The following is a 24,272-nucleotide window of genomic DNA, read 5'->3' as shown; positions in this document are numbered from 1 at the left end:
CTCAAAATGGTTAACGCCCACTGAGATTTTTATTCACTTGTATGGAATTACGCAACAGAGAGACTGCTATACTAACTTCTTTCCGTAAGTCTATATATACAGGGTGTAACCAGAACGCTAGCAAAAACTTATTATACTCTAAACACGGTGCCAATGACTGACTAACTGATTGACTGACTGACTGGGTCTGGACGGGTCGAGCCGGAATTTGGCATGCAGCTATTATGACGTAGACATCCACTAAGAAAAGATTTTTGAAAAAACCTATAAGGAAGTGAACAGACAGGTTTTTTTTTTATATCTTTATTTAAAGAGATTATTCGCTGGGCGAATATGCCTCTCTATATATGAAACTTACATATGAAAGAAGGAATAGGATTGGCATCGAGAGAAAAGACAGAAGTTATTGTTGTCTTTTCTCGATGCCAGTCCTAACCAACCGTAACAATTGCGTGGCCTCCGCCGAGAGCCGGTAGGCCAACGCAGTATTAATAAAGCCGACAGAATTGGTGGCGGTATATCTAAAAAGTCTTCTTCTATGTTCCTCATTTCGGGCACATTCCATTGAAATATGGACAACATCTTCTGGTATATTGCAAACACTACAATTAGGCGAGTTAACTTTTTTCATTAGATATGCAAATTTTGAAATTATTTATGCATAATTGATTTATGCAAGTTTTGAAATTCGTGTAGTCCACGCGGATGAAGTGGCGAGTGTAAGCGAGTAGAGTATAGAATCTGAGATACAGTTTCAATTTATGAAGAGCAAAGCCAAGGGTAAAGTTGGTGCAGCTGAAAATTGGGTTTAATCGTGATAACCGACCGCTTTCTTCGTAACATTCTTAATTGAGCCATAATTTGTATGAAGTTTTCTTGTTAAAGTTTCAACAATGCTCTCGGAAGGCCCATGTTCCTATTCTCCGGTCGGCGCTAAAGTTTAAATAAACCACTTGAACTATTGCATAACGGATAAGGTCGACCTCTGATGCGATCGACTATATTTTTTCTCGAGGCTCGCTGTATTTTATTATGTGGACCGATCGCTTTGAAAAATTGAGTAGGCAAGATTAAATCGCTTTGGAAAATACGAGGTTTACTTTCAGATTTGAATTTAAGATGCTACGAGTATGTACTTATAGATTGTTATACTGAAAGTTTTCAAGGAACCAGATTTCGTAAAATTTTGGCCAGCTGCAAATGTTAGAATTTGTGGATATAAATATCCACTATACAAGTAGGTAGGAAGAGAGAAGGTAATAGACTATCTTCCTACCCTTATTCTTCTTGTTGTGCTGTTTCCTGTATCGAAGGTTGGTAACCATTAGGGCAATGTGCACCTTGCACGCTTCTACGCGGAATATAATGAGGTACTTTTTATGGTATCTTATCACCATCATCATCGGTACTATCACCTGTCTACGTTTTTGCTAGCGTTCTGGTAACACCCTTATATGGTATATGCCCTTGTTGTCTGTCCAGTACGGTCCAGTGAACCCGCTGTTCCTGCCGGTGACGGCGGCCAAGGCGCCGGGCTTCACGGCGGTCATCCTGACGTATGACCGCGTGGACAGCCTGTTCACGCTGGTGAGGCAGCTGGTGCGCACGCCGAGCCTCGCCAAGATACTCGTCGTGTGGAACAACCAGAGGAAACAGCCGCCGCCATGTGAGTTCACCTTTATACTTCGAACACCTTTTGTCAAGGTTTTTGTCGTCTGGAACAAGGAGAAGAAATATCCGCCACCATGTGAGTTGGCCTTTTTACTTTGAATTTAGCTGTTCTTTTCAGCAGCTACGGACGCCTTCATTTAAAGGTTTTCATTCTGTGGAGCAATCAAAAGAAGCAATTGTTTTTCTCTTAGTTCTTTTTTACAATGCGTACATACGAGTAGCTATGGACTCCAAATGTTTTTAAAGATCTTCGTCGTGTGGAATAACCAGAAGAAATAGCCGCCGCCATCTCTTCGAAACTAAAGACGCGAATCATAGTCTATAAGGGCCATTTAGTAGGAGGCATCTATGAATAACAAAACAAGTCCATAAATCTCTTAGTGTAAAGTCAGTTTGAGCCGGGTTTTGTCGAAGCGTCGAGATTTGGCCTCAGGATTTCGCATGCTTTCAGTTTGAACGCGTTTCCAGCGTTGACGCTACTGTAAACAATTGTGTTTATTTTGTACTAAAACGCATTGCTTTGGAGTAATTTTAGCTTGCTATATGTGTAACGTTTTAGTAATAAATATATAGGGTTGGCAAAAATAGACCGATTTTTTTCCGAATCATTACCTCACCTCCCATATCCATACCTAATATTATAAATGGGAAAGTATGTCTGTCTGTCTGTTTGCTACCACGGCCCAACAGTTTAACCAATTCTGACGAAAAGTACATAGTTAGCTTATATCCTGGGGACGGACATAGGCTACTTTTTATCCCGGAAAATCACGAGATTTTGAAAAATCTAAATCCACGCGGACAAAGTCGCGGGCATCAGCTTTAAAAGCAATGTGTAATTGTAAAAGTTTATTTGAATAAAAAAATGTATTTATTTCAAATTGGGTTGTAGATGTATATAGAAAACAGAATACGTAAAAGCAAATGTTTTATTTCACGGCGAACGACTAATTTAAAATTAAACCACTTATTCGGGTCATACCGCGATCAATTCATACCTCTATCGACGTTTGATGGTCACGAACTACTATGAACACGGTTGGAAAGGTTTGAATTGATCGCTGCATGATACCTACGAATAAGGCTGCCTTTAAAAAAAACTTTATTTTCAAGAAGGTTATAAGTTTAACCCGTGTCCTTTGCTAGTGGTCTCCACACTAGATGTATCGTGGCGACTATCTTTAACTTGCTAGAATGTTTTACAGAGGACTAGAAGAGTTCCATTTGCGATGAGAGTTCCTTTTCACCAGAACTGTGTGAGATAGCTACCTAAACCACAAACGGTGAGCGATGTTAAGGTTACGAAACGATGTTATTTCCACAAAGGCTTAGTAATGCAGAGGAGCAGGTAAGATGTGGTATGAAGATGCGCTTTGCGTTAGGTGGCTGTTCGAGAGATTCACGACGGAGAATTGCACCAACAAACCGATTTTGCTCGGTTAAATAAAACTAATTTATTGAACTCAGTTACAAAAACGAGTTTCCTATCCTCTGCACTAGAAAAGACCTGTATAATTGCAGAAGGTAGCTCAGGAATACAGGAGTTCCCTTAATTTAAGCACCAACAACCAATAATATGTAATCAAAATCTAATTCTAGATTTAGAACTAAAAATATAGAAAAATATTAAATTTAGATTTAAATAACTTAAATACAAGAACTTAAATACTTTGGTTTTGATAGTTTCCAGTTATTTTCTAGGCCTATTAATTAAATAGTAAGTAGTAACAGATCCCAAAGTTAAATAACAGTCGAGAAACACTAAAACAGTTTTCAATGAGCGCTCAATTAATCTCATAAACGATATTATACATGCAACTTGTTAATGTCCATTGTTCTGAGAGTGAAATTACGCTGAATCGAGTTAAAATCGATTTTAACCCGTCGGTGCAAGGCGGGTAATCGAGTTAATCGAATTATTACATTAACATTTATACGTTAAGATTTTTTTAAATCAGCGAACGATATCTGTGGTATGCGGTATTGAGTTTTGATTGCTGATTTTTAAAAACGTTTTTATGTTAAGTTAAGTTTAATGATTTTACTTGAAGAATAAACTTTAGAAAAACCTTTACGGGATCCTCATACTATGTAGGTACATCATAAAACAATAACTATGTGCAGTTTTACATTTTCATAGTTTAGTTATCGAAAATTTCGCATTTTTCTGTGAGATGAACACAGATTTTTTGCGACATAAAAATTCTAAAATACCTAAAATTCGCTCTTTCGGTAAATTATTGAAATTTTGATTTTAGGGTGGGTTCTCTATTCTAATCATAGGTGAACGGGTCCCATTTTAGGCCACATCATCACTTTCCATCAAGTGTGATTGAGGCAAGTGTGTGCCTATTCAAACTAATATTATAAAAGCGAAAGTGTGTCTGTCTGTCTGTCTGCTAGCTTTTCACGGCCCAACAGTTTAACCGATTTTGATACGTAAAGAGTTTAGTTTCATAGAGAGCTTATATCCCGGGGAAGGACATAGGCTACTTTATTCCATAAAATCAAAGAGTTCCCACGGGGTTTTTAAAGGCCCATCCGTTTAACCGATTTATATGACAGAGGTAGCTTGCATCCCGCACATTGACCTAGGCATTTCCACGGGATTTTTAAAAACCTAAATCCACGCGGACGAAGTCACGGGTATTATCTAGTAATTAATAAAATAAAAGTAGTCCTCCATGCTGGTTGAGATGCTTTGAGAACATTATGGAAAACTCTCAGCCATGTAGATTTCCTCGCGATAAACGACTAGCTGGGTTATATTTAACTTTCTATACTTATAGTGATTTTCTAATGATCGTGTATGTATCTCAGTCGAGTGCGAATCAGTCACAGATAAATAATAATTAATAAATAATGTCACTTTCCCTGTCCACAGATAAATAATTAATCTGTCACTTTCCCTTGCAGCGTCGGAGTGGCCGGTGGTCAACAAGCCGCTGAAAGTGATCCGCACCAAACAGAACAAGCTGTCCAACAGATTCTTTCCGTACGACGAGATCGAGACTGAGTGCCAGCTGACGATTGATGATGATATCGTCATGCTGACGCCTGATGAGCTGGAGTTTGGGTAAGATTGCTAAGGCTAAGTCGATGTAAGCCTGACTAGTTTCGAACCGATCCGGGGTCCTTTTCCATAGCGCTTACATCGACCAAATACGTGAGTATGGCTTTTACACTCTATAACTACTTAAAATGGATAGTTTAAACATAAAAAATTGCTAAGGCTGACTATGGGTCTCATAAGAAAGCTTAGTCACTCAGCGGGCGATGGAGAGAGCTATGCTTGGAGTTTCTCTATGTGATCAAATCAAAATCACTTATACAAAGTAGTCAGAATTGTTAGATTTGTAAGATGATATAATGGTGACAATTCATTACGTAAACTTAAAAATAAAGCTACGAGGGTTTAAAGTTCTAAACGTACCTACTTTACCTAAAGTAAAATCTTCTCCTTAGGATTTTTTAAATCGTGTAGCACGAATTCTTTCATTTTCAACGAAAGCCTCATAATATTATACCAATTGTCATGGAATATAAATTTCAATAAATAAATAAATAAAAATGTTTTTTTATTCAATTATACATGACTTATACATTAGGACCGGGTGTAGTGGCGCTTTTTAGGGAAGGGTTATGTCCAACAGTGGACGTCCATTGACTGATGATGATGATACATGACTTTCGTTTTGCTTTGTTAAATAACAAACCAACTCCAAGTATTTTTAACCCCCGACCCAAAAAGAGGGGTGTTATAAGTTTGACGTGTGTATCTGTGTGTCTGTGTATCTGTGTATCTGTCTGTGGCATCGTAGCGCCTAAACGAATGAACCGATTTTAATTTACTTTTTTTTGTTTGAAAGGTGGCTTGATCGAGAGTGTTCTTAGCTATAATCCAAAAAAATTGGTTCAGCCGTTTAAAAGTTATCAGCTATTTTCTAGTTTTCTTGTAGAAAAGAAGGTTAGATAACCCTTAGGTTCATAACATTCAAGTGTCAATTGACAAATGTCAAGCTGTCAAGATGGACGTTGCCTAGATATACATAATTATTTATTTGAAAATGATTTGTCGGGGGTGTTGAAAATTTTTAATTTACACTTGTGTACTAAGTGTCTCATTTCTGTACAGTACATACAGTACGTCCGCGTCGTCGTGATAAGAGACCGTCTGGTCATTACTGCCATTCATTATGATTTATGTTGCTTCAATTTAGCTATCGGCACATTTATACTTTGATTACGATACGTTCAATTAATTTGTTACATTGCATGGGTATTTGTATTTCTGAATACCAGAGCTTTTTTATTATTTATTATTAGCGAGCATTATAGCCTTATAGATCTATGTTATTAGCATAAATAATGTCTACCGTCTGCTTTGTGACACGGAAAACCACGAAAGTTTACAATGTGTCATTCCGTCTATTCGTTTTTTTTTGTTTCTGTTATGTTTTCTGTTGTTTTTTTTTTGTATTTTTTTTAATCATTTTTTAAAATATGGTAATAATGAGATAATAAATAAATTAGAGAATAAAAATTATAGTGTTCCAACTAGATCAGTTGGACAATATTTTTTTTACAGATTTTCGCCTAAATTAATAAACTAGCTTATGTTCGCGACGTCGTCCGCGTAGACTACACAAATTTCAACCCCCTATTTTACCTCCTTAGGGGTTGAATTTTCAAGAATTCCTTAGCCGGTGTCGACGTCATGATAGCTATCTGCAAGCCGAATTTCAGCCCGATCTTTCAGTAGTTTCGCTGTGCCATGATTATAATATGTCGCAGGTATATTGTCAAAGGAGTGATATTACAATCTCACTTATAATTAAACGGTAGATTGTCAATCGATTTAATTACTTACAGTATATAATTTGTAATAATTCAAATCTGTTTTTAAAAATAACATAACAAAAAGGACGAAATAACCGAGGGTGATTAAGTAATAATAGAAGCAATTTAAACACAACGAAATTAATAGGAAATTCAATAAAAAGAAGCCATCAAGTAAAATATGATCGCCTGTCACGACACCATAACGACGGGTTTTCCTTGTCACTTAATGCACCGACCTTTACCAATACAAACACGCTGGACTTGCTATTCATCATCATCAGTAAATCATTTTGACGAGTAAAAAGCACTTGTAAAAGTTTATTTGAATGAAATATATTTTATTCCATTCATCATCATCATTATCAAATAATATATGTCTACTGCTTGACATAGGTATCTTCTATGGACTTCCACATGCGATAGTCTTTTGCCACCTGAATCCAGCGGCGCCCTACGACTCGTTTGATGTCGTCTGCCCACTTAGCGGAGGTCTTGCAACGCGGCGCTTTCCAGTACAAGGTTGCCTTTCTAGCACCTTAGCATCCCAACGTCTATGGGTTTTTCTAACTATGGCTTGTTAATTGCCCACATAATATTTTTAAAGAAACTTGATTATCGCCATTTTGGCACTGATAGCAGCAGTGAGCAGCGACATCATCATCATTTATTATTGTGAACGCGAAGTAAATATTGATGAGACTTAATCTGTCAACATAGTATGAACGCGAAGACCATTTCACACAAATTATCAATTTCAATTACCGATACACTTAATGGAGCGCTTTGAATCGACGCAAAAAATAACAATTCCATTTTGTAAGGCACACCTTATCTAGTGTACTTGTATTTTATGTCTAGATATATCAGTGACTCTATGTCATAATGGGATTACAATTACAAATAATGGAAATTGACCTCTAGCACGCATGGCTTTGGGGTTAATTTCCTTCAACTCTTTATCACTTTACCTGCCGTGACATTTTGGATCTAATTTCTTTCATACCAGTTATTTAGTTAACTTGATGGATGTTGTTTTCAAACTAGACGTAATAAGTGGTCCTATTGTTTCATTATACCGTGCTTTAACCGAAATAATATGCTTCTAACATGTACCTCCTGTTCTAACTGTGGCGTTTGGTTTTTTAGGGTTCCATACCTCAAAAAGAAAAACGGAACCCTTACAGGATCACTTTGTCTATCTGTCTGTCCGTCCGTTCGTGTCTGTCAAGAAAACCTAAAGGGTCCCGTAGACCTAGATTCATAAAATTTGGCAGGTAGGTCTTATAGCACAAGTAAAGAAATAAATCCGAAACTGTGAATTTGTGGTTACATCGTTAAAAAAAATGTGTTTAAATTTTCACAGTAAGATAACTATACCAAGTAGGGTATCACGTGAAAGGGCTTTAGTTGTACATTCTTAAACAGATTTTTTAAATTTCTTAGCAGAATAGCTTTTGATTTATCGTGCAAAATGTCGGAAAAATACCCGAGTACGGAAACCTCGATGCGCGAGTTTGACTCACACGTTTTTTTAAGGAATAAATATTAGCCACGTAAATCATGACTGACATTCCCTTTTCCCCTCCGACTATATCTATGATGTCGCTAATCCAGCACCTTGAGACCACAGCGTTTATCTGTTCTTGAGGATCCCAAATATTATGATTTATTGCTCACTTGTAAGTTAAAACTCTATGTCTATGGTTCCAGTTTCGACGTGTGGCGGGAGTTTCCGGACCGGATAGTGGGGTTCCCGTCGCGTTTGCACGTATGGGACAACGTCACACACTCGTGGAAATATCACAGCGAGTGGACCAATCAGATATCTATGGTGAGCCTACCCTTTACTTTCATAAAACTGCCTATTTTCAATATTTCATCTATTTCACATTCAATCCATGGAATAAAGTTTGAGTCGAAATTGATCGTATTCTACTTAGATCCAACAAAGTAAATAATTTCATTTCGATACCGTAAGTTCTAATGAAAGCCTTATATTATGTTGAGGACCAGGTTTGAGAAGAGCCCACAACAATTTCAGCAGGGTATTCTTTTTTATTATTACCACTTCACAACATCACTTAACTTATTAATATATAGTTTAAGGTACTAACATTAGGTTTTTAAATGTCTGTATACTAACAAATTGAGCCATAGTAGCTTTAAATAAAAGGATTATTATTATTATTATTAGAACTTCTTCTCTCTGGGCTGATTTCCGCCCTTAAACGTTTCCGTCTGTTGTGCGTAACTTATTAGAACTATCAAAGCTGTTCAAGCAACTCATTCCCAAGCCATCTTATAATTTAAATAACTTTTTATGATCTTTCCAGGTGTTAACAGGCGCGGCATTCCACCACAAGATCTGGTCATGGTACTATACGCACAAAATGCCGGAGGAAATTCGCACGTGGGTTGACGATAACTTCAACTGTGAAGACATCGCTATGAACTTCCTCGTCGCCAATGTTACTAGAAAACCTCCTATCAAGGTAACTACCTTTTTATTTCCATCATGGCATTCTTGGTGTCCACATTTCGAGCGAGGTCCAATTTTGGGATCACTTGCAAGGTAAGTCCGCCCACATATGGAACCGCTCTCTGACTTTGCGCCAGAGCACCCCACTCCTTCCATTTGATCGGATCCAAAAGCAGACTGTTCGACTTGTATACAGTCCCAAACTAAATGGCTAGTTGGAAAGTCTGGAGCAGTACAAAGATGTAAGCTCTCTTTACATGTTCTATCACCTTTATAATAGGGAGTCCTCTGAAGAGCTGTTTGATCTCACTCCACCCTCCTTTTTCTACAACCGCACCACACGCCACCGTAAGCAATTGCACCCTCACCACCTGGGTGTCTTGCCCACTTTGACTGCCTGTTGTGCCAGATCCTTTTCTCCACCCACATGTAAACTGTGGAATCAACTCCCATCATGTGTTCCCACTAGATTACAACATTAGGTTATTCAAGGGGCGGGCCAACAAATTCCTGAAAGACCGGCAACGCATCGGCGGTTCCTCTGGTGCTAAAAATGGACGGCGGTAATCACTTAACATCAAGTGACTCGCCTGACCATTTGCTCGCTATTTTATTATAAAAATAATAGCATTATAAAAGGCCATTTTGTATTTTCCAGGTGACCCCTCGCAAAAAGTTCAAATGTCCAGAGTGCACGAACACAGAAATGCTCTCCGCAGACGCGCGCCACATGTCTCAAAGGTCCGCGTGTATCGAACGATTCGCGAAGATCTACGGACACATGGCCTTGAAGTCCGTGGAATTCCGCGCGGATCCGCTGCAGTACCGAGAGACCGCGGCCGGAATTCCGCACAAGTACCCCGATATCGGCGCGTTGTAAAGCAACGTAGTTTGGGCCCTCTGGCTTAGATTTATCGCAGTAGACAGAATTTTTAGGCATTTTTTTTTAGTTAAGTACATAATTTTTTGTAGAGCAATTGGCTTCTTTTTTGAGACAATCCGCAAATCTTAGAATCGGGGCTTTGCATTGGGTTTAATTTTGAATGGGACATCGCAAATTCCAGATTGTACAAAAGTACTTCCCAAAAACAACTCTACAAAGTACCTACTCATATCTGAAAACTATTTTTTTTTGAACTATAAGACTGTATTGGTATTTGGTATTGAATCATTGACGAAACTTCATTCAGTTTTTATTTAAAAAAAACTGAACGGAGTTTTGGTTTAATTCTGCCTTATTCCATAATTACATACATATTTGGTAAAAAAATGAGTAACTTTAGTTTCAGTCTCTGCCAAAATAAAACAATTTTATTACAAGCGCTGGAATTTCTAATTTCTTAGATTCTCAGAAATGTCGAATATAAGGAGGGCCCATACATATCGTTTAAATTTATTTTAGTTTGGAGTTCGGACAATAAATAAGTAATCGCAAGTAAAAATTCGTAAGGCTGTACGCGAAGTAAAATGGGAATCGTCCCCCAAAACCAGGGTATGTAGGATAACTGCCAATTAATTAGAGTTAATTTCACACCAAAACAACTACTTATGTTAATTCGGTTGTATGCAAATCTCCAAAGCAAGGGATCGCAAGATATCGTACCCGTACGTAAGACCCGTACGTAGGCGAAATTCCACGGATACGTACGAAGTGATTTGCCTCCTCGTTTCTAATTCGAACCGAACGAGGATATGGAACGCGCTTCCAGCATCAGTTTTCCCCTCCAGTTTTTAATATGGGTACCTTCAAGTCGAGAGTGAATAGACATCTAGGCAAGCGCGCTCCATCTTAGGCTGCATCACTTGCCAGCTTGTCTATAAAATATTTAAAAAGAAAAACGTCCACTGCTGGACGATTGTGGAGATTTGTGTTCAACTGGATTAGCAACATTATTCATTTATTTTTATTATTTCGGTATATTATGCTTCTTTTAATGCAAAACGTTCTATCGTGAAACGAATCATGAAACTGGTCGCCATTTTTTTAAGAACGCTCGTCAAGATGTACCAATATCTATTTAGTCTATGTCGCTTCGCGTATGTATCACACACGCTTTTGTGCTGTTCTGGCACTGCAAAAAGCCACTAAACAAGAAAAGAAGAAGACACGCTTTTTGAATTTGTCTTCACTTTTTAAAATACAATGTATATTGTATAGTGCGTACATTTTGATAACGCACTCGCTCTATGTGTGTAACTATCATGTCAAAGTACGGTTTTTCCTTGGATTAAGGACTAAAATCGTACTTTTAACATGACAGTTGACACTTGTATTTACTAGCTGATGCCCGCGACTTCGTTCCCGTGGATATAGGTTTTTAAAAATCCCGTGGGAATTCATTGATTTTCCGGGATAAAAAGTAGTTAATCCAGAGTATAATCTATCTGTATCCCAAATTTCATCCAAATCCGTCCAGTAGTTTTTGCGTGAAAGAGTAACAAACATCCATCCACACATACAAGCTTTCGCATTTATTATATTAGTATGATGAGCTTTGCATTTCTGGTGTTTTATAATATCTTTGCGTGAAACCTGACCTGACTTGACCTAGTAAGCTAAAATGGAATTTCAATTACAATAGAATAGCAAAGTTTTTTATTCAATTAAACTTTTCCTGTTGACAGTCAAGTTTTATAGGCGTGCAAACGTCAAATAGAAATAGCACGTTTTGCATTAAAACTTAAAAGTTTAAGATTACAAAGTAAAACTCGCTAAACTGTATTTTTTACTCTGTGCCATGGATACTAAGAAACTGTCCGTCTTATTTTTTATTTATCGAGACAGATTAAAAATCATTTAGGTTATTTTTTTAATCACTTATACTTGTTTATGGCGAAAATATTTTTGTATTTAATGAGTTTTATCGATATGTTGCAACGGTATTTTAATGTTGAGTACAGTTTTTTTTATTTAGATGAATATTTATGTAAATATTTTGACATTTTATTTAGTCGTAATTATTTTACGTAACATGGAACAACCTATAAATACTAAGTATGTATCTATTTTTTAATTTACAAATATTTTATCTTTAATAAAATATAATATAAGTGAATCAAAAATTGAATGATATAGCAAATATCATTATTTAACTATTAATCGTGACTGTACTAAATAGTACTAGAAACTTTTTTCTAATTTTTGGCTATTTTGATGTCAGTCTCATATTTCCACAGATAGAAATAAACATGGTATAAAACCACAGAGTAAAAACATTTGTGTTCTTATTATATAGTCGCCTATTTTGAACCTCATAACTTGCCATTCCTTTGTTTATTTAGTATTCTGTTAGATAATAATTTTAAGACAATAAACTTTAATTAATACCCTCGTGTTAATTTTATGTCAATTTTAAAATATCAAGTGGAAAAATATATATGTACTAAGTATATTATTCTTAGGATATATTATATTATGATAAAATACTATGTATTTAAGTAAATGACTTAAAGTTGTATATATAAATTTCGTCGTCAGAAAAAGTTATACAGCATACCTAAGTCATTTATTCCTTTGTTTCAAGTATTGAAAAAAAAAGACTCAAAAGAGCTAGAATGCAGAGTTGTAAAACCAGTTAAAACTAAAATAATTTGAAAGCGACTGTGCGGTGAAGTGTGGACTTTTTAAGTGATGAGATTTTATTTCCAATTTGGTAATAAAAATAATTATAAAATATTGTAAAACACCACTTGATAATAAGATAAATCTCATATTGTACCTACCCTTATTTCTAATTGCCAAAATGAATTGGTAAATAACTAAATACTGCATTAGAAAAGGAAATTGTTAGATGATCGTTATTTGCACCACTTTTAAATGTGTAATATTGGAATTAACTTAAATATTTGAAGATTCTAATATATTATAGTCCAAATGAATATTACAATTTAAATAATCATTTGGACTATTAATAAAAAGTAAATCAAATATAATTTTAATACAACAAAATATTTTATGCAGTCAATACTTTAACCCGAAGTTACGTATTATTATTATTATTTCACAGTTAAAACACTAATATGGTTGTGGATTGGGCAGCTTATTTAATTGAATGCTTGATATCAATTTTTTTTATGTTACTTAAAAAATGAACTGAGATAAGATATTATAAGTACTTACTTGTGTTAAAAAAATAATGTGAGTGTGTAATAAATTACAAAAAATAAAGATGATTGACCAAATAATAAAGAATATATACATATATTCAATTGGACTATTCAAAATGTACTTGTTTAATTCTCAGTCCAATATTTAAAAGTGGTATAAACACGATTTACATAATGCTTTTGTCCTTAGGAGCGTATGAAAATGATATTCTAAAGATATTAGGAATTTTAGTTGTTTAGGAGAATTTTAGTCCATCTCGACATATCGGTGCTTGTGTGAAGGATTATTCCTAATTATGTAGATACGATAATTATATCTAATTATTGATATATAGTATTTGTATTGACACGATATTGTAGTGAATGTGTAGGTAATGCATAATTTTTTGCGTCGAAATTTGTGTAAATATTTTTGGTAAATGCAACCTGGCGGTGGTTATTCTTGAGGGCTGGACCATTGGAATTTATCACCCGAGTCTTTTCAGCAGCTGGGTATCTGACTTCAAGGGGTCAAGACGAATTCCGATGCGAATTTCAATTAGTCTTTTTGCTAAAAGTACTAAACGATTTGAGCATCGGACGTTTCCGCAGTTTCGTAGAAAACTACACATTTAATTGTAAAAGACAAAACTTTTGCGGAGATTAAAGTTGCTTGTGTGCCTGTGCCTTACGTGTAGAGGCAGATTAATAATCACCGCCATTTTGTACAGAATAGAGCACGTGATTTTATTACGATAATAAAATTAAATCGATGTTCTGAAATTTAACAAACATTTGACTCATATTACTTGAATCAGCTTATGTTCTGTATCTTTTTTTTTTCTAATAATCTGTCGATTTCATATAATATAGAGTATTATGTCCAATTTTTAATGTTTTCTTTAAGGAATGGTTGCTTAAAAATTAACATGCCATTCGTTAATGAGACGTTGGAAATCGTATAGAATTCATATTTTAAGCTCTATAATTATTGTTATACAAACGTCTCGTATGTTTATGACTGTCAATCATAAATAAAGTTGTTTTTTTTTTAAATTAAAATCGCAGCCAAAGACCTTGTCGACTAGTCTCGGATGATTTATTTATAGTTTCGCATTTAATTGATGTAATTTTAATTGTGTTTTTGTATCGAAAAGTAGTGGTTACCATCGCTATATCAAAAAGGACAGACTGAATAATTTCCTTTTAAAATTAGACATATTGCTAGGTAGTAAATGTGTATGGACATTGTATGTTGTAGATTAAATTGCGGAAACACTCGTAGCGTGTGCATGTTGAGTCCAATCTAATATATATTAGTAGGTTTTTATAGTCAACACTCGATGCGTCGTGGTGTATGGTGTTTGTAGTATGATTGCTTATAAGTATGTTTCTACATTTATTTTTCTTGTGCATATATTAATACTTTACGGGATTTCATAAAATTCTTGCAAGTACAAGCAAAACTATGTTTAAAAATATACATAATTTTTTTCTTGGTCTCAATTTCGAATAGTCAAAAAATAATTTTGGTGTTGTGTCTTTAAATTAATTAATTTACTATTAACTTCGACCTAATTTAGATATATTTTTCAAACATGAACAAATGTATAGCGGTTATATAAGCGAATTATTGGACTAAAAAACTTTTTTTTAATAATTTGTCATTTTTTAATAAAGCTCTTTTTATATAATGTTTTAAAATTAAATTTTACCAACAGAGCTTCCGCATTTTTGCAACATTACCTATTAAATTGGTTCTAAAATAAATTAAGTAAAGACGGCCTAAAATATAGAAAGCAAAATAGAATGAGCTTCTGGTAAAATAGATTTTTGAAAACCTTTATAAATGCATAATAATACCTAATAAAGATAACCATGTTTTGTAATCGAATACACCTTAACAGTCCAATAGTCCATTCGATCAATATTGTGAAATCGAATAGTCCTTTAAATATGTACGAATATCAATATCAGTGGCAGCTTTAATAGTAACTCTGTAGTCTATGCAGGTATGGTGCCCAGCAAACATCTTGAGCATATTAACGCGATTGGCTGGCGATTGGTTGATACGTCGACTTTCGCTTCCCGGATTCGCCAACTTTCTCCCACTACGCTGCTTCAGGTCCAAGTTGTTTGCCGGATATTACGAGGATATAGTGAGTACATTTTGAAAAAGGACTCCCCTTATTTGCTCCATGTTATGTCAAAAGTACGTTTTGGCCTTTCGCACTCGCGAAATCGCACTTTTGACATGACTAAATTTACACGAGCAAATATGGCCAGTCTTTTCCCAAAATGTGTGCATTATATACCGGTTTACACATCTCTTATTGTATATATTTTTTAATTTTTGTCACATTTAGGATGCGTACACACGAGCAATTATTGTCTCCGCAACAGTAGTTCCTACATCAGAGAAAAATTGCCCGAAGACGTAAAACATCGCTTCGCTACATGTGTGTGTCCTTTCATACAAAGTCAAAGACTTGAGCTAAACTTTATGAGAGACGAAACTGTTGCAGACACAAAAATTGCTTGTATGTGTTGCGCCTTTACAGTAAATTTTCTTTTTCTATTGCCCGGTATTTTTATTTTTTCAAAATAAATACTGAAATACTTTTGCATTGAAAGCGCGAATGTCGAACGCACAAAGATAACGAATTGGACTATTCAAATACAAATAGCAAAACTAATACAACTGCCTCTGGTATAATTTGATTTAATTAAAATCACATATCTATTACAATAAAATTATCGATTTGTAAAATAATTTTAATAACTATCTATAATAACATGATCAATTTGTATGAGGAAAACAAGGTTTTTTTTTAAATTAATACACAATGAAAGAAATTCAGAGAATTGAATTAATGAAATTAGCTAGTGTAAATATATAATTGTAGTGGCGTCTAGAAAATCTTTGTAAGTATAAGAAAAATGCATATTTGTACAGAGTTGAATCTTTATGATTTATTTTTATTTTTATATTACTTGTACTGCTGCATTCCTTTTTTTGTTGTACAATATTTTTGGCCATGACATAAAATAAACAATTTACTATTGGACTGGTTTTTAGATAGTCAAATAAACTTGATCTGGTAAATTTTGAAATTTTGGTAATATGTATATTTTTGTAATATGTATATGATTTATTTATATTCTCAACTCTGTACAATTATGCTGAGATCTATAGAGCGTACTTTGACTTTGCTTAGACTTAAGTCACTGTTAAAACGAGACAGCGTTATACTGCTGGCATAGATCTCTCTCGTTTTAACTGAAACTTAAGAGGGGTCTCTCCGTCACTCGCTCCATGCAATCGACACAGATATTAGTTTCTATTTTTATTATTAGCAAAATTTCATGGACTTTGGTTGCTTAATATTCAAATGAAATTGGAACTACGATTGTATGGAGTAAGTGACGGAGAGAGCCCTGTTAAGTCAAAGTGCGCTCTATAGATTTCAACCTTAGAATATAAAAATAATCAAAAATAAGGTCGTAATCGGACTGACAGATATTTTAATTTGACATAATCAAGAATTAGGCCCGGTATCCACCAAAGCGGGGATGGGCGGAGATATGTGTTTAACAGACCGATCAGATTATTTATTCATAGGTGTTACATAGATGACGTGTAAAAATTATCATGTATAATTTTTTCATGTCATCTGTGTATAATCTGATTGGTCTGTTAAACACATTTTCGCCCATCTTCGCATTAGTCGATACAGGGCCTTATGTAGACATCAATTGTAATATAATTTACCCGAATTAAAAATATGTATATTCTTTTCTAAAATACCTATAGTACGACAGGTTGATATGGCAATCGGGGTATGAGGCGGGGGGACGCCCTGCACACCCGCACGTCACCCGCAGCGGGTTCTAGCGAGGGTTGTGCGAGGCGTCCCCATCCCGGTTGCCATCTCAACTTGTCGCATACTATAAATATTTTAGATCGTTCTTTGGTATTGTCAAATTCTGTTCTGTATCTTGTAATTAATACCAATGCTCTATCCACGGAGAGAAGATAGCATAGGGTTCTCTCCATTACGTAATCCCATACAAATGATAAAGAAAAAAAGCTGTTGTCTGTACCTACTACTCTAGAGAATCTTATGTTTTAAAAAAATATTCGAAATTCAATTCGAAACATAGGATCGTTTGTGACTGGTTGATTACTCAAAATGGTTAACGCCCTTTGACTTTTTGTCTTTTTTATTTGTCTGGGATTATGTGACAGAGAGTCTTATTCTAACTTCTCTCCGTGGATAAAATATATTAATAAATAAGTTACCTAATTATAAAAAATTCGGATCACCTCTCAGTCCAGGCACGGCCTAAGCAAATGTGTTTTGTCAAAATTTTATTTTCTATTTTTTTTATTGTAGATAAATGTTTTATATATGGGAGTAAGTATGTACTTAATAGAGAGGAATATTTGTTGCGATATGTACAGCGTGTAAATAGTACATTATATACATATATATTGTGAATAAAACGATACATATCAATTTGTAAGCGCAGTTTTCTTTTTGAGTTTGTTTCATCATCATCATGATCAACCCATCGCCGGCTCACTACAGAGCACGGGTCTCCTTTCAGAGTGAGAAGGGTTTTGGCCATAGTCTACTACGCTGGCCACGTGCCGATTGGCAAACTTCACACATCTATGAAAACATGGAGAACACACAGGCATGCAGGTTTCCTCACGATGTTTTCCTTCACCGTTAAAGCAAGTGATATTTAATTACTTAAAACGCACATAACTCCGAAAAGTTAGAGATGCGAACCCGGGATCGAACCCCCGACCTCCAATCAGGCGGACGTTCTAACCACTTGGCTATCATAGCTTTTTTAAGTTTATTTAGTCCTACCCTATCTAATGTCCAATACCTAATACCGTGCACATAATATCTAATACCGCTTTCTATGGCACAAGTTGTAAGTTTGCACTATGTATTATCCTGTCATCAACTCTGCAAAAACTGTAGCTCGATTGCGATATAAAGACAGTTACAATATTACGATCGCAATTACCTCTGATTCGTTGACGCTCGCTCACTGTTGATTGGCTTCAATGCATTGTTGCAACAAGAATGCACCCCGCGCTAATCGGGTGTGTGGGGCGTCCCCCGTCTCATATCCCGATTGCCATTTCAACCTGTCGCGTACTATAGTAATTCCATTCCATCATCCTGTATGCGTCCACTGCTGGACATAGGCCTTTCCAAGAGCCACCAAACACGGTCCTCCGCCTTCGTCATCCACCCGCTCCCCGCCACCTTCTTCAGCTCATCGGTGCAGCGGGCAGGAGGTCGTCCCACACTGCGCTTACCGGTACGCGGTCTCCACTCCAGAACACGTCTGCCCCATCGGCCGTCGGTTCTGCGACAGACATGACCTGCCCATTGCCACTTCAGCTTGCTAATCCTTTGAGCTACGTCGGTCACTTTTGTTCTCGTGCGAATTTTCTAGTATAATAGTTAGTTAATTTCATTTCTCTAGTGTGCGATAGTTCGATACAACTGTGCCTTGATATAATTTATGAGCAAATTTAATACTATTTACGGGACAATGCATTTGGCAGCCGCCCACGCGCCATCGAGCAAATGGGGACAAACTAGAGCCCCTTTGTAGTACCGACCTGTGCACTAACACAGAATTCTTAGTTCGTTAATAGAAATAATCCAATCTATACTTAATATTGTAAATGCGAAAGTGTGTCTGTCTGTCTGCTACCTTTTCACGGCCCAACAGTTTAACCGATTCTGACAAAATTTGGTACAGAGATAGTTTATATTTCGAGGACGGACATAGGCTACTTTTTATCCCGGAAAATCAAAGAGTTCCCACGGGGGTCCTAATGACCCATCCGCTTAACCGATTTGTATGAAAGGTGCCGAGTTAGCTTGCGTCCATGTAATTTACATAGGCAACTTTTTATCCCGGAAAATCAGACAGTTCCCACGGGATCTTTTATCCACGCGGACGAAGTCGCGGGCATCCTCTTGTTTTGCTATAATGCAGGGGCCTGAAGCATTGCACAGTGTCGCTGATTTGTCGCAACTCATCCATATCCACACTTCCATGCTAATACGCAGTATGTACCTACTTATAAATACGATAGTTTGTCTGTCTGTCTGACACATTTTCATTTTAATAGATTTTGAATTAAAGCATCTCGGTGTTGGGCATTGGTAATTTTTTGTCTCGGATAATTAATGAAACCCCAAGTAATTTTTAAAAACTAAAACTCACGCGGTCTCAGGCATTATCTAGTACAAAAAAAGCATTCGAGTCTTTGGCATTCGAGGACCAAAGTGTTAATAGAAAAAATCAAAATGTAAAGACAATTTTCTTCTGGTATCTCTAAGTACCTACATGATCTAATTCTAAAGCAACGTAAAACTATAAAGCTATGCAAATACGTCTGTTTTTACAATAACCCGCACTGATGTTTCATCAAACACCTGCTCAGCGTCTCTAGCTTTTTCACCATTTCTATGCCTGTTCTGAATTCTGTGGTAGGTAGTAAATACTCACTTATTGTTCCCCACAAATAATTGCGAGCCAGTGAACTAAAGCGAGATGTTGGAAACCGTTTCGCCGGTGCTTTATCAATATCGCGATTAAATCAACTTAAATGTTACATTAAGCGTAAGATCCAGATATATTACACTAGGTAGGTATATTATTAATTTCATTTGTAAGAAAACAACGGCAATTTGTTTCGAAATGCATTTCTGAGATACGAGTAGGTGCTTATCTGCTAGCTTTTTGTTTTTCAAATTCAAGTTTAATTATAAGTAGTGTCTCTGTTACGTCTTGGGAGTTTGGGACCATAGGTACATATCAATTAGGTACGCAGGAGATATCACACTAATATTATAAAGGAGAAAGTTTGTATGTGTGTGTGTGTGTGTGTATGTTTGTTACTCCTTCACGCAAAAACTACTGGACGGATTGGGCTGAAAAGAATGGAGATAGATAATACCCTGCCCAAGTAGCACATGACAGCCGCACATTGACTTGATTATAGAATTTGTGACTACTTAAGGCTGTTTTAGTTTCCTGCATAAGGCCTGTGTAGTTAGCTACCCAGACCTTATAATGCTAATTTGGGCCCCAAATTAACCAGCTCCGAGCATTACAGTGGCTGGTTAACGGCAGCATAATCATTGAAATAGCTGAATAGGGCCTGTACAATAGCTTATACAGGTATACAACAGATTGCAGCGTAAGATTCAGCTACTTTAATTCTCTTCAACAGCTTTTAGATGTTTTGACGCTTCGTAATAGCTTTTATTAAGATGTAAATAACCAAAAAAAATAGTTTTTTATTTATAAATTGTGTAATATGTGACAGCTACATTTCTTTTTTGTTTAGAGTAGGTATGCATGGCGGACATTACTTATTTATAAGATCATAATATTTTTTCACACAGTTAGGTTTTGAGTGTCATTGTAAGTAAATTGAGTTGCGAGTACCATTTTACTGTAAATGTGTATAGATAATTACATTAAATATTTCATGCGCCATCTAAATAATATCGCGTTAACGAAAATATTTCTCGTCCCGTGGGACGAAATATTTCTAATCCCGTGGGAACTCTTTGGTTTTGCGGGATAAAAGTAGCCTATGTGCTAATCCAGGATATTATCTATCTCCATTCCGAATTTCAGCCAAATCCGTCCAGTAGTTTTTGCGTGAAGGAGTAACAAACATACACACACACACACACACACACATACAAACTTTCGCCTTTATAATATTATTAGTGTGATGTTCCGTGGATGTATCTCAAGAACCGTAATTTCACAGTATATTTTATTGCCGCTATAACAGCAAATAATAAAAAAATATCCAACTCGCACTTGGCAAATTTCTTCATCTATACTAATCTATACTAATAAATAAAATTGGAGTGTCTGTCTGTAATTTCGAAATAACTACCTCATATTAAGCTCATATGGCTATTTGAACGATACCAACACTGAATCACACGTTTTTAAAATTTTTGTCTGTCTGTCTGTCTGTCTGTCTGTCTGTTTGTTTCAAAAGGCTAATCTTCGGAACGGCTGGACCGATTTTGACGGGGTTTTCACAGACAAGTAGAGAATTGACCAGGGAGTAACATAGGCTACTTTTTTAACCGACTTTCAAAAAGGGAGTTGTGTTTTTCTACCTATGTACACCGAAATCTCCGAGATTTCTGAACCGATTTGCGTCATTTCTTTTTTAATCGATAGAGGAACTTCGGGACATTGTTTCATAAAAAATTTGGAGTCCAACTCCTCAATCCTGATGCTGCAGGGGATCTGACCAATCCACGCGGGCGAAGCTGCGGGCATCAGCTAGTACCTAATATTAGACGTATCACGTAGTCCGCTTGGCGCTCATATCTTCAACTAAGTAGGCATAACCCGTGATATCGCCATTCAAGGGTTATAAGTATTTTTGTCTTGTCATCGAAAAAAAATTAATACGTACAGACGGACGAAGTTACAGCGTGTTTTGATACTATACATAATATATATAGTTACCTATTACCTAGATGTAAAATAAGTAGGTAATTGACAATATGTAATTTATGGTCGCACTTGATTGCTTGTCGCTGTTTTTTTGCTCCATCTCTTATTATGGTGTTTACGACGGTTTTAGAGAAACAGGAAGAGCTGAGTTATGTACCTACTCGATTCTAACATCTGCTTACTTCAATGTCTGCTTGCAAAGATCACTGTATACCAACTTAGAACACAAGATAAAGTTAAACAGCACTAAACCCCGAACGAACTGCCGATAAATCTATACTAATAAATAAAATTGGAGTGTCTGTCTGTAATTTCGAAATAACTACCACATATTAAGGTCATATGGTTATTTGAACGATACCATAACTGAATCACATGTTTTTAAAATTTTTTTCTGTCTGTCTGTCTGTCTGTTTGAAAAGGCTAATCTTCGGAACGGCTGAACCGATTTTAACGGGATTTTCACATACAAGTAGAGGATTAACCAGGGTGTATCATAGGCTACTTTTTTAACCGACTTTCAAGAAGGGAGTTGTGTTTTTCTACCTATGTACACCGAAATCTCCGAGATTTCTGAACCGATTTGCGTCATTTCTTTTTTAATCGATAGAGGAACTTTGCGACATTGTTTCATAAAAAATTTGGATTCCAACTCCTCAATCCTGATGCTGCAGGGGATCTGACCAATCCACGCGGGCGAAGCTGCGGGCATCAGCTAGTATGATATAAAATTGTTTTTCTATCGCTCTGTGTATTTTAACATTGTATATTTGTATTTATTTATGAACTCAGAATTTTTTCCTCTTTCATTTGATATTGTACCACTCGATACAATAGTAGTAAAGTAGGACTGCAATTTTATAGGTACCTATACATATTTTAAACAGCAATTCCAGGTAACTTAATATAAGTAGTAGATAGGCCTATATGTACTATGTAGGTAATACTAAGGTATGCCAAATAAAATTAATAATAATAAATTAATAATAATTTACATCATCAATTAAAATTAATTAGCGATCGAATTATAACATTACAAATTAAAGTAACAGTACTAAGTACCTGCACGACTCGAAATTGGGAAAGTAAAAATTATTTCGCAATTTAAAAGCCAAGGAACCCTGCGGCTAATCGCTGCCTATCGAGAAGTGTAAATAATCGATTTTATGTTCCGATTATTCAGTTCCTCCGGTCGATATGATAATAATTTTATAAGCCATATGAAATTTTTAAAAACATACAATGCTACACAGTCACACACGGGTAAGTTCTTCATGTTTATTTTTTTGTTTTTCATTTAGATATTTAAAAAGTAGAGAATAATTAATTTTCTAGACCACAATGGAGACCTATCTAAGTAATCATTATAATATGATATGGTACCTATGCAAAATCTCAAGGTTCTATACAGTCAGTTAAGTTAATTTTTCATTTTATACAAATATTATACTTAGAAAAAAAAAATTAAGTACAATATATTTTATGGAATAGAAAAATAGAAAACAAAATGAAACTGTTTACAATAGAAGCCGTGATAGCCCAGTGGTTAAGACGTCCACCTCCTACTTGGAAGGTCGGGTGTTCTATCCCGGGTACGTAGGTACCACTTGCTTTAACGGTGAAGGAAAATATCGTAAGGAAACCTGTAGGTATACGTGAGAATTCTCCATAATGTTCTTAAAGTTGTGTGCAGTCTGCCAATCGGCAAGGGGCAGACTATGGCCTAAACGTTTGGAATAGAATAGAATAGAATTAAATTTATTCATTGGATCAACATACAGGTAATACAAAACACGCTTAAAATATAAAACTTAAAAAAAATAGATAAAACTTAAAATATAAAACTCATTCTGAGAGGAAACCCGTGCTTAATAGTGGGCTGGCGACGGGTTAACCATGACGATGAAGATGATGATCCAATCACAATAGATATTTAATTTATCTACAGAAGTAGGTAGGTATCACTAGGCGGGTGCCGGCGATTGCCGTGTCAACCTGTCGCGAACTACCTTCCTTCCCACCTACCTTCAAAAGTCAACAACGTTTGCAACCCTCGTAGCTTTAGTTTTAAGTAACGTAATTAATTATCACCACTATATCGTACAAGTTTAACAATTTCGACCATCAAAAGGAGTAGGTACAATTGTACCGTCGAGTCCCTTGACTTCGCCTGCTAAACCATACTTCGCCTAATTTTAAAAACATCGAAAAATCTGCTAAAGTTGGGAACCGAACAGCTCAAAACCTACCAAATACAATACTAGTGTTATCTACGGCAATACTATTCCTGACCATTTGTAACTAACTTTACAACAATAGCGACCAGAGCCATTTATCTGCTGCGGGAAGTGAGATGTTTTTTTCTACCGGTCAAAAACTTTACGTGCCGCCAAGAATCTACGACAAGTATGGCTAAATTTTATTGTAAAATAAAATCACTACTTTATCGTCTTTTATGTTGTACAATTGTTTTCAATATATCTTATGTAGATAATGAGTTACATCAAGATTTATCAACAAGGTAACTGCGGCCACCATGATGGTACCGTACTTCGCCTAACCCTAGGGTTGTCACTTAATCTTTGATAAATTCATTTGTACCTATCAGTTTTGGTGGTCAGGTCCCCTGCAGCATCAGGATTGAGGAGTTGGA

The 24,272-nt window shown here is 35.9% G+C and overlaps 1 protein-coding gene and 1 long non-coding RNA gene across 2 annotated transcripts in view; one reads left to right on the top strand and one right to left on the bottom strand.

Annotated features, from left to right (window-relative positions):
* LOC123870585 (exostosin-2) overlaps positions 1 to 10,523 on the top strand; it is an 18,659-nt gene extending 8,136 nt beyond the window's left edge. Inside the window, exons 4-8 of the mRNA XM_045913942.1 lie at positions 1,483 to 1,666; positions 4,588 to 4,747; positions 8,224 to 8,344; positions 8,847 to 9,005; positions 9,651 to 10,523. Of these exons, the coding sequence (XP_045769898.1) occupies positions 1,483 to 1,666; positions 4,588 to 4,747; positions 8,224 to 8,344; positions 8,847 to 9,005; positions 9,651 to 9,872 (846 nt within the window). The 3' untranslated portion in view covers positions 9,873 to 10,523. The remainder of the gene's footprint in view (positions 1 to 1,482; positions 1,667 to 4,587; positions 4,748 to 8,223; positions 8,345 to 8,846; positions 9,006 to 9,650) is intronic.
* LOC123870588 lies at positions 5,681 to 24,272 on the bottom strand. Its single transcript, XR_006797110.1, has 4 exons — positions 23,761 to 24,272; positions 20,836 to 20,842; positions 15,295 to 15,302; positions 5,681 to 5,691 (listed from the first exon to the last, which is right to left on the bottom strand). It is a non-coding gene; the product is annotated as an uncharacterized LOC123870588 (long non-coding RNA).

The sequence above is a fragment of the Maniola jurtina genome, chromosome 12 (assembly GCF_905333055.1).
Source record: "Maniola jurtina chromosome 12, ilManJurt1.1, whole genome shotgun sequence".
Classification (NCBI taxonomy): Eukaryota; Metazoa; Arthropoda; class Insecta; order Lepidoptera; family Nymphalidae; genus Maniola; species Maniola jurtina.
This window is presented reverse-complemented; position numbering and strand designations above follow the sequence as displayed.